The sequence below is a fragment of the Octodon degus genome, unplaced genomic scaffold (genome assembly GCF_000260255.1).
Source record: "Octodon degus isolate 3935 unplaced genomic scaffold, OctDeg1.0 scaffold00015, whole genome shotgun sequence".
Taxonomy (NCBI): Eukaryota; Metazoa; Chordata; class Mammalia; order Rodentia; family Octodontidae; genus Octodon; species Octodon degus.
This window is the reverse complement of record NW_004524591.1, coordinates 1,975,811-1,986,703: the sequence shown is the minus strand read 5'-3', so window position 1 is coordinate 1,986,703 and position 10,893 is coordinate 1,975,811. Positions and strand designations below refer to the sequence as shown.

Below are 10,893 nucleotides of genomic sequence, written 5' to 3'. Positions count from 1 at the left end.
GCGAGTATGTTCCCCCGCTCTAAGCGGACCCTTACCGGGCTATTCCTCACGTGAGCTGAATTTTCCGCTCTAGGCGGACCCCACTTACCTCGGGGCTTACCGGTACTGTTCGCGCAGGGCTCCAACCAGGAACGGGACTGCAGTTCCCGGGTTTCAGCACCACTTGTCGCGTGCGGCCTTGCCAGCAAGAACAACGCGACCACTGGTTGGTTTTCTGCGCAGCTCTTTATTGTTCTCTTGCATCCATCTTCTCTCCGTCTTCTCTCTCCCAAGGCCCCTGCTCTTAGTTTATAAGTCTCAGGGCTTCCAACCATAGGGTGCCACGTATGCACTGTCCATTGGTCCAGGTCTGTGGAAGCAATGCCTTAGCCCAAGCCTTGGCCATATATGGAGTTGTTTACTCCAGAAGCACTCACCCCTGGAGGGGGTGGAAGGCAGAAACCGGCGCCATCCTAGGGCATGGCTACACGCAGCTCCCTACACCCTTTCGCCATATTCTACTTGCACCATGTGGTATTTAAAATCTGTCATTTTTGCCTAACCCTAGAAAAGCTATTTAACTACTAAGAAGAATAATTTAAGAAATGCACATCTTTTATGCATAAAAATACGTAAACCTGGCATGAGGAGGCTTTCCCATCACTGGGACACCCACAACTTAAAGAAAAAAAGGGTTCATTTAGTCATGGTTTTGGGTTTTCTGTCCACAGTCAACTGGCTCCGTGGTGGAAGTGGCATGGCAGAAGGGCCTGACTGAGGAAAATTGCTCAAGTAGTACACCCAGGAAAGAAAGAGAGGAGAGGGAGCTCGGGAGGAAGGCACCGTAACCCTGCAAAGGTGCGCCCCCACGACACACTTCTGCCAAAGACACCCCACGTCCCCAGAGAACATCTACTTAGGAGCTCATCAGTGGATCAGCCGGCAGGTGAGAGTGGCATCCGCATGACCTGGTCACCTTCCAAAAGCCCTGCCCCTGAACACCTGTGGCTTCTGCAGAACATTCTAGACCTGGGTCATAGCAACCATAGAATTAATAGTGCAATCAGCGCATATCGAATTTGAGTAAAATGTCACAACACAAAACATTTTCAGAGAGATGTATTTTAATGATGAAAGAGCATTAGTAAAATTTTCTGTGCATATCTGTTATAAAATTAAACATGTACTGTCCAATATATATGGCTAAACTGCTAAGAGCACAATGTATCATAAAAGGTAGAATTCAAAGGCTCTTAAAAAGGCAAAATAAAAGTTTCTCTTGGAAAATGGCACTTAGTAGTAAATGGGATCAGAGTCACATTGACTAGAGTAGGCAAGTACATTTTTAAAGACATCTTAATATAAACCTTACTGCTAATATATATTTCTTTTGAAAACAATACATAGAAAAGAGAAAAAACTTCAAAGGCACAATGGCTTTCTTCTCTGGCATGTTAAAGAACAAGTCTGGCTTATGTTTGTTAAGTTACAAGACCTTACCTGACAAATTCCCAGAAAGTACAGAGTATTTTGTATTGAAAAGGACATACATATAACAAGGCACAAATCTGATTCCAGAACTAATATTGGTCCTTAACAAAAGTTTACTTAGGGTTATTTCAACATATTAGCATGACAAATTCCCTTTAAGAAGAATGTAAACCAATGCCAGCCATAAAAAAAAATAGCCATTTAGCTGAGATTAATCTTTTGGAGGCAAACAAACAAAATGCACCCCCCCCCACCCCCATGCACTGCAATGGGACAACAGCCCTCCATGGGCCTCTAATGCTTGCTCTTTTTTTTTTTTTTTTTTTTTTTTTTCAAAAACTCAATTTACCACCTACTGGAATCCCAGCCCAGGAACCAGCCTGTGAATGTGGGTGGCTCATGGCCCTGTTTTATGATGACAATGGGAGTCCTCTTATCTCTTCCAGAAGGATCTGTCTCAAGGTACATTTTGGCTAAAAAGAGTTGCAAATATATAAATTCCATTAGTTTCAGTTAAACTAAAGTCATTATAAAGTTAAAGTTTTCTTATAAAGCTATGAATCTAATTTTCATTGCCCCCAAGTAGCAAAATATAAATAATTTCCTATTGATTTATCCCATCTGCCATAGAAAGCCCAATTATAAAGTTTCATCATTACTTGAAACATTTCAGGTTTTACAAAATTATTCTTATGGAATCATGATTGTTATACTTTTCAGTAAAAAGACCTGAGCGCCTAAAAGGACAGTAATACTCTGAAGGAGATGTGACAATATCCAGGTCATCATAGTTATCAAGGTTTTACTATTTGTATAACAAAATAAGGTTTTGAGTGAATTGAAACTTTTTAGAAATAATTGTATTCTAAATGAGGTTTTAAAAAGATGTTTCTTGTGCTCACTGTGAAATCCTTCGGTTTTAAAAGATTCCATTACTTTTTAGTTGGGAAGATGATAGGTAAGCTACCTCTTGGTTCTGATGTGTATTTTAGGGAGACAAGGATGCGGCCGCCGTAACTACCAACAGGATCTCACTTACCAGACTTGAGTGACTCTGTCTTCTCAGTTTCGTTGGCGTCTTTACCAATCCAAATAAATATCTGAAAGACGAAACATAGCACCATGTGCCGGCGTGGAAATGTCTCCATGCGCGGCCCGAAGCCAGGTGCTCTACACCCACGACTGCTTTCACCTTCACAGTCCCAGAAGTGAGGGGTCAGCCGCGGGACCCCCACCAGGTCGCTCGCTTTCCGAGTTTTCATTCCCACTGGAGATGCCTAAATTTACACCCAGCCAGTCTGCCTACAGACCGCACACTCACATCTTACGTTTACGCAGCACTTCCTGCTGTAACGTCTCGCAAAAGCCGCGGAGGGGCTGTTCCAGGGCTCCCACCCCGGGGGGTTGTGCGCAGCGGCACTGCCTGCCCTTCCTCGATGTAGGCTAGGCCAGGAGCACACCCAGGCACACGGCCCGCTTGTGGGGTCTCCGCAGTCCGTGCAGGAATCCCTGACCTTAGACAAGCGCTTTTCTCCTGCAGTGTTATACCCCATGTAACTCTGATAAAGTGCTAGAGTGTTCAGCGTGTAAATGCCAAAGTTTTAAACTAATTTAATCTGTGCTATATATTCTTTAAGTATCCTTTTTTATGTCAAATCCATAGGTTGGGGTTTTTTTCAGTACTGGGAACTAAAACAGGGCCCCTGCATGGAGCTCTATGCCCAGCCCCTTCTCAATGTTTTTATTTTAAGCTGAGTTCTTGGTACATTGTTAAATTGCCCAAGTTGCCCTTGAACTTGCGATCCTCCTGCCTCAGCCACCCTGAGCGCTGGGATTACAGGTGTTTGCCAGCATTCCCAGCACAGGATGTACATTTTAATGATGAAAAGTCCTCTTGAATTATTTTACACTTACATCACTTTAAAATCATTCATTAGCTGAACAAGTCTGGTCATACTAAGTTTCTGTGTTACTGTAATTCATCCTAGAAGTGTGGGAACACTTGTCTGAATGACATAGAATGGACCACAACTGCATAATGTAAATAAAAAGGTGACTTAAAAGATCTAAATGTAGTACGTAGAAGCTGGGACTGGATTCCCAATTCAGATTCACTCCTTGTGGACCAAAAGGCTAATGAGTAATTTAACTGAATGATTTAGCCATTAACGACAGATCTAAAATCAACAGTCTGGGTTCTGATTCTAAACTCAGGCCTAATTTTTATTCTTGTTCTATATTATTTGATTCCTAACATATTTATTTTTCTCTTTGGCTGTTGTTAGTGTACAAAAAGGTATTTTTTTTTTAAGTGACCAGCTGTGTCCTGTCAAATTACCACTGATGTTCACCTAAATTAAGACATTTATAACAGTAACATATTGAACTGTTTAGATGCAGACCTACTGTGTGCTTGTTCTGATAACCTCTCCTCAAATATCAGAAGTTTACAGTAATTTAGTCTCTCACAGAATCACACCTATTAGTGTTCACATTAATGAAATGAATGCATGAGCTCATCAGGTGGGCACGTTTTACGAATAAATGAAAAATACAACTTTTTGTTTTGGTCTAAAACTAAGCAAAGACAGTAGCTGTGCAGTTTTTTCAGCAGCAAGAAATCCATTTACCCTGCAAATGTTTCTTTTGAAACATTAAATCCTGTGGCCCATTGACTACCAGATCTGATGTCTTTCAAAGCAGGTTGTTGTTCCCACCCTCAAGCATGATGCCTTTTTCTTCCTTTCTTCTTTCTTTTTTTTTTTTTTTTTTTTTTTTGTATTTAGTACAGGGCCTACAGAGTCTCACCACACAGATCAGACCTGTAGTGATCCTCCTGTTTTCAGCCTCCTAAGCACTGGGATTATAGGCACACGCCACCACACCCAGTCTTAATCACTGTCTCAGTGCACCCTGGGTGCAAGGCCAGCAGGCACCTGGGGGATCAAACCCCAGTCCATGAGCCTACCTAAGCAGGTGCTTTAGTCCTCTGAACTATCTACCTGGCCCTTTAAGCACAGACTCTTGTCATAAACACCACACAGTCCCTACCTGTTCCCAGGCATCCAGCAGCATAACGTCATCCTCCGCTAAATCATCCTGGGTGAACTCTCCCGGAACCTCTTCAATCTGAAATAAATTCAAAGTTTCATGACCAAGCAGAACAACAGATTTTTTTTTCTAATGCACATAATATAAATGCCTGATGTTATTGGAAGGCAGTAAAAAGCTTTGGTAGCCATTTCTTTCTTCTTTCCAAGTAGTAAGTGTTTAATCAAGTGTCACAAATTGAAGGTACAGTTTGCTCAGAACAATATTCAACATAAACATTGCAACTGGATGCCTTTGAGAAGGATCTGAGCAGTCAGCATAGTCCTGCTGCCAGCAGTTCCTTGTGGCAAGAGGCTTTACACAGCCCATCACCTGCTGCATCTCCAAAGAGGCTTGAGTTTCTGATCTAGGTACTTAATTCCTTTGTTGTGTAGGTCGTGAGAATTTTAATACAAGTCAACAGATCTGGACATCTAGTACATCCACAATTTTCAATAAGGTGATATTATAACAATATTTTACATGCAAATATTCACTTTTATTTTTGCGGGTTTAAACTGTGTCTTCTGTAATTCCCAGGCAATCACCTTTGGTTAGTTCATTCCACCCAATATCAATGAGCATGTATTGAAGTCCAACATTACTATGGGGATTTATGCATGACTTTGCCCCTTGTGCTCAGGAACGTTCCCAGTTCTTCCCTCCCGTCCCCCGCTCCCAGGGGACTGCAGTACAGTCAGACAGGTGCAGCTGGCCATGGCCTTGGCCATATCATGCTAGCAGTAACAACTAAGCAAGGACCTTCTGGGGTTCCAGGGCTTTGTCATAGACAAACTGGCATAAGTCCAGCCAGAAGCTCACAGGAGAACCAGGAAGAGTCGAGGCTAGATTAACCTCATCCTGGGGAACCACAAAATTTCTAGGTATAGTTCATGTTTGTTGTACCCTAACAAGATTCTGAGATCCTTACACAAAATAATACTAATACTAATAACTAAATATTGACAAAGTGCAAAGAAATTGTTTAAAATATCTTTCTATAAGAAATTTTCCAATCACATAAGGAAGAAATTAGATAATCCTGAGAATGAAACAGTAATGCTAGTAAACACCCCAATCTATGGACACATGAAAGCAGTCCTAAAAGGGAAGTTTAATGTTGTGAATGCCCACATCAGAAAAACAGAGTAAGCCCAAATAAATAACCTCAAGGTACTAGAAAAACAAGAATAATCCAAGTCCAATACTGGTACAAGAAGGAAATTATCCCCAGCCTTCCAAGGTCAATTAAGACTCAGGACATATGAGAAGTTGTACTGTAATGTCATGTAACTCAGTAGTGTCCCAAATTTTCTGATCAAGGAGATTATGGAGCCAAAGAGGAAAGTGATCGATGATGTAGAGTATGCCTAAGGAGAGTCACATGGAGAGAAAACATTCTCTCAGGCTTTCACAGAGAGCACATTGGCCAAGCAATGGCCGTGACTCATCCACATGGCTGACACTGACAAAGGTTCTACAATCTGAGGTCCAGGATCTCAGGATAAATCCTGAGGGGATTTCACTGACCTTATCAGACCCAAAAGCTACAACTCTTGCTGCATAGTTCCTGCTTTACCTTGGTCTTAACCATCCAGTAGAAAAGTATAAAAATAAAGTATAAGAAGTAAAGCCATGCTGTTATGTTGAGCTGTAGGGGACTCAGGTCAACAATTTCTGACATTGCCAGTGAAGCAGAAAACCCAATACTATTATGGACTACTGAATTCTTTTAGAATATTTTGCTGAGTTTACACACCTATAATATTTAAATGATGGAACTTAACAAAAAAAAAGGGGATGAATGTCCATTTATATCTGTGTATTCAAAGTGGTTAGGATATAGATATATAGTTACATTCTCTTAATGAATAGAGGGATTTGTTCTAATGGTGTTTGTAAACAGGATATCAAGTCTGCATCTTGTACAGCAATTAACCACTAGGAAGAATGTATGTAATGTGTTAATTATTGAAACTGTCCTACCAATTTGGTTTGAAACTCTCTCGTTGCTATTTGTTTCTCAATAAAATTATGGAAAAAATAATAAATAAATAATAATAAAAATAAATAAAAGCTAAAAAAAGAAATTATAAAGGTCAGAGCAGAAATTAATGAAATTGAGACTTAAAAACAAATAGAAACAATCAATGAATCAAAGACTTACTTCCTCAAAAGAATAAACAAGACAGAAAAACTCTTGACTAATATTACCTAAAAAAGGAAATAAAATACCCAAATCAACGCAATTAGAAATGAAAACAAGGGAAATTACAATAAACACTTCTGAAATCCAGATTATTAGTAACTACTTTGAAAACTGAGCTCCAAATACTGGAGAATTCAGAAGAAATAGAAACTTATAAATTACAAAAACTGACTCAAGATAATGTTTAAAAAAAAACTTGAATAAACCAATAGTAGTTAATAAAATTGAAGTAGTGGTTAAAAAAAAATACCAGCTAAGAAAAGTCCAGGACCTAAAGGATTCACACTTGATTCTACAAGAAATTCATGAAAGATATAACATTAATTCTCTTCAAACTCTTTCATGAAATTGAAAAGGAAAATATACCCCCAAAGTCATCCCTGGAAGCTAGCATTACCCTGCCCAAACCAGATAAGAACCCAACCAAAACAGAAAACTACAGGTCAATCTCTTTAATAAACATAGATGTAAAATTCCTCAACAAGATACTGGCAAACAGAATGCAAAATATCATCAAAAAGATTACACATTATGACCAAGTGGGCTTCATTCCAGGAATGCAGAGATGGTTCAATATATGCAAATAAATAAATGTAATACATAACATAAACAGAAGTAAGGACAAAAAGAACACATGATCATCTCAATGCAGAAAAGACTGTTGACAAAATGTAACATCCACTCATCATTAAAAACCTTGAAGAAAACAGATATAGAAAGAAGACCTGGTCTCAATCTGAAAATAAAACTACTTATGACAAACCTACTGCCTAATCCCAGTGCTTGGGAGGCTGAAAACAGGAGGATCACTATGAATCTGATCTGTGTAGTGAGACCCTGTAGACCCTGTACTAAAATACATTTTAAAAAGAGAGAAAGAAATAAAAGGGATGTGTATATGAAATGAAGGTGTCAGGTTATCTTTATTTGCAGATGACATGATCCCCTGTAGTAGAACCAAAAAATCCTACCACATACCCCTAGAATTAATAATCAATTAATGTAGCAGGATACAAAAACAACACAAAAATCCATAGCATTTCTATATATCAATAGTGAACTCACTTGAGAAAGAAATTTAGAAAACTGTACTATTCACAGTAGTATCAAAAAAAATTAAACACATAGAAATTAACCTAACTAAACAAGTGGAAGTGCAGTGCTCTGAAAAGGGAGAGTGAAGAAAATGGAAAGGCAGCCACTACTCTGGAATAGGCAGAACCAATACTGTCAGAATGGCCATACTTTCTAAACTGATATACAGGTTAATGCAATTCCAATCAAAATACCTACAGCATTCCTCACAGAACTGCAGAAAACAATCCTAAAATTCATTTGGAACCAAAAGAAAATGAAGAGATGAAAGAGTAGGAAGCAAGGGAAAGGGAAGAGGATGAGAAAAAGAATTTGCAGGTCAATGCCATACATACAAGGAAGGTAATCATTATGTGCTATAAACATATACTAATAAAAATTGAAAAAAAAAATCTACCCTGAAAAACATTTACCAATCACATCATGGTTTTAAAAGTCAAAACTCTTTTTTTTGTTGTTGTTGACAATGCAAAACACATTTATGTACATCCCTCATACAAACACACCAATGCTAGCATTCCGTGAAGCATGCTGGTTTTCAGGAAAAAAAAAAAAAAATCCTATAAGAGAGTGAAATAGCAGCTCCAAAAGATAGCTTTTTTCTTTTCTTAAGGACAACCAAAAAGATTTTTTTCTTTTTTTTTTAAACTACTAGAGAAATATCACTAATACATACAGATATAAAAGCAGCATAGAAACATACAGGTTTCTCACCAACTAGGAATAAAGAGGCTAAATGTGGGCGTATGATAAACTACAAAGCATCTTCACATTTGTCCAACACATTTACAAGAAAAACACCATTGGGAAACCTCACAGGACAGAAGTGTTTTCACACCAAGAGAACTACGAGTTTTAATTAAAAATCCAAACAGGGTGGGGTTGAAAAATTTTGGAAAGGGGCTAAAGCTGGAGCCACCATTATTTTTTAAAATTATTTTTCAATATAAAATGAATGAGCTGGAATAGACCCAATGTCTTACTCTGTGGAACCTTGCAAAAGTGAAGAAATGTTGAAGGGTTATTTAGGGCAGCTGGCTGGTGTTGAAGCCGCCAGAAGGCTAATTAACTGCAGGCCAAGTCTCTTACTTCTGTGTGTATGTGCATAGATAGATAGATAGATAGATAGATAGATAGATAGATAGATAGATGCCTTTGTATTATGGCATTTTTTTTCTTGCTGTATTCATACATCCCACTGCAAATCATCTTTCATTTTTCATTCTGTTGACCTGGATATTATAATTTCTTTTCAGAAACAGGAAAAAAACTGAACATCTGTGTCTCCTAAAAGTCAAAACTCTTAATATCACTTACTTTGTGTCAAGCACTATGCTAGTCTTTCTATGTAATAATTAATTTAATGTTCATGAGCACATGAAGTAGTGAGTAAATTTTCCTCAGTTTACAGATCAGAAAACTACAGCACAGAGACAATAAGGAACCAGCCAGAAGTGACACAGCCAATCATCACCAGGGAGGTGGCATCTCATAGGTAAACTGGTTCTAAAAGCTGTGCTTTTGAACATTAGCTCTGTGGCCTTGTATCACTGCCTGTCTGAAGCCTGTTTTCTGATGGTGATCATAAAATCAACTCTTGTCACCAGTAGTCCTTTTCCTTAACCTGTAAAGGAGGATGAAATGATTCCAAACCCAATCAATAAAATGAGTAGGTTCAAAGGAAATGTATTTTTCTTGTAAAGACCAACAAGTCTGTGACAAAACACAAACACACAATCAACTCACAGATTTTTTTTAAAACCTCCCTGGGAACAAAGCCTCAATGCTTATTTTTGAAAACATATCTTCCTTGAAAACAAACATGACTTTAATCACTCAATCACCTTTGTCAATTTACTTTTAATAAATAACAAAAGGTAGAAAAAAGAAAACAAACATGAATTTATAGCAATATTAGCAGATAATTCCAATAAAAAATTATAGGCACATATGCCAGAAATAGTTGTTTAGAAGTAATATACAACTAATAGTCAAAATGATAAAATGGTAGATTTGTCTTATAACAACTTTATAAAATATAGCAAGTACAGAGATTCTGTACAAAGTAGACAACAGACTATGGTACTTAACAATACAGTATCGCTATCTACTGTAAATTCAGTCTAATTTTTACACCAAACTAGTTGTAAATGTCAAATGTGATTTGTACATGGACAGTTTCATCTTCAAAGTTTATTTCTTTTATTTCTAGCATTAAATGTGCCTGAGAAAGTATTACCATAATATTTTGCATTCTATCAATATGGAGAAAAATTTTACTCCCCTGAAAAGTAAAATGTTAAACTTACAATTAGGTGAGAGGTGACCTAACAGAAGGTGCTTACCAGAAAGTACCTAGTGATTACGCTAGCCAACCTAATCATTTGTAATTCACACCGCAGCTGCCAAATGCTGACGCTGACATACAGTAGCTACTGGAAGCGCTCCTTGACTTACGTGCTCCTCTTCAATCTCCCTAATGCTCTCACACCCACTGCCCCACTGACCCTTAGACTACACTACAGAGACCAAAGATTATCTCACTGTGGTTTGCCACGGCCAGCTGAGCCCAGTGACCCCAGCTCCCCATGGCTGCAGAGGGTCAGAGCCGACGTGAAGTGCCTCTCTGTGTTACTAGGTCCTGTCCCACTGCTCCTTTTCTCAATTTTGGTTTTTATCAGCACAGGTTCCCAGTAGGATGACCACATTCATGTCGGGAGCCGGGATATGGATGCAACACCCCTTGATTCTTTCCTCATCTACTTCCCTTCTCCTGTTGCCCCTCACCTCACCCCTTGGTACCCTTCCCTTGTGCGCTGCTTAAGACACTCACAATAAACCTTCCGGTTTTGTTGGAGCAGCCGTAAAGCCGGGGCGGATGGTCTTCGGCCTGTGTCTCCAGCAGTGGGGAGGTCTGGTAGTCTCCCTTCCCTCCGAGGGAGGTCCAAAACTCCTCTGCGGAAAGCACAGAGTTATTCAGCGCATATTTGGGAGTACATGTTTGGTATTGTTTTCTAATGACAAAAGTA

The 10,893-nt window shown here is 38.9% G+C and overlaps 1 protein-coding gene across 1 annotated transcript in view; it reads right to left on the bottom strand.

The window, feature by feature from the left end:
* Positions 1-1,095: 1,095 nt before the first annotated feature.
* The window catches only part of Scin (scinderin), an 86,220-nt gene continuing 76,422 nt past the window's right edge, over positions 1,096-10,893 (bottom strand). The window contains exons 13-16 of the mRNA XM_004626422.2: positions 10,698-10,819; positions 4,522-4,599; positions 2,510-2,570; positions 1,096-1,943 (exon numbers count right to left, since the gene is read on the bottom strand). Of these exons, the coding sequence (XP_004626479.1) occupies positions 1,816-1,943; positions 2,510-2,570; positions 4,522-4,599; positions 10,698-10,819 (389 nt within the window). The 3' untranslated portion in view covers positions 1,096-1,815. The remainder of the gene's footprint in view (positions 1,944-2,509; positions 2,571-4,521; positions 4,600-10,697; positions 10,820-10,893) is intronic.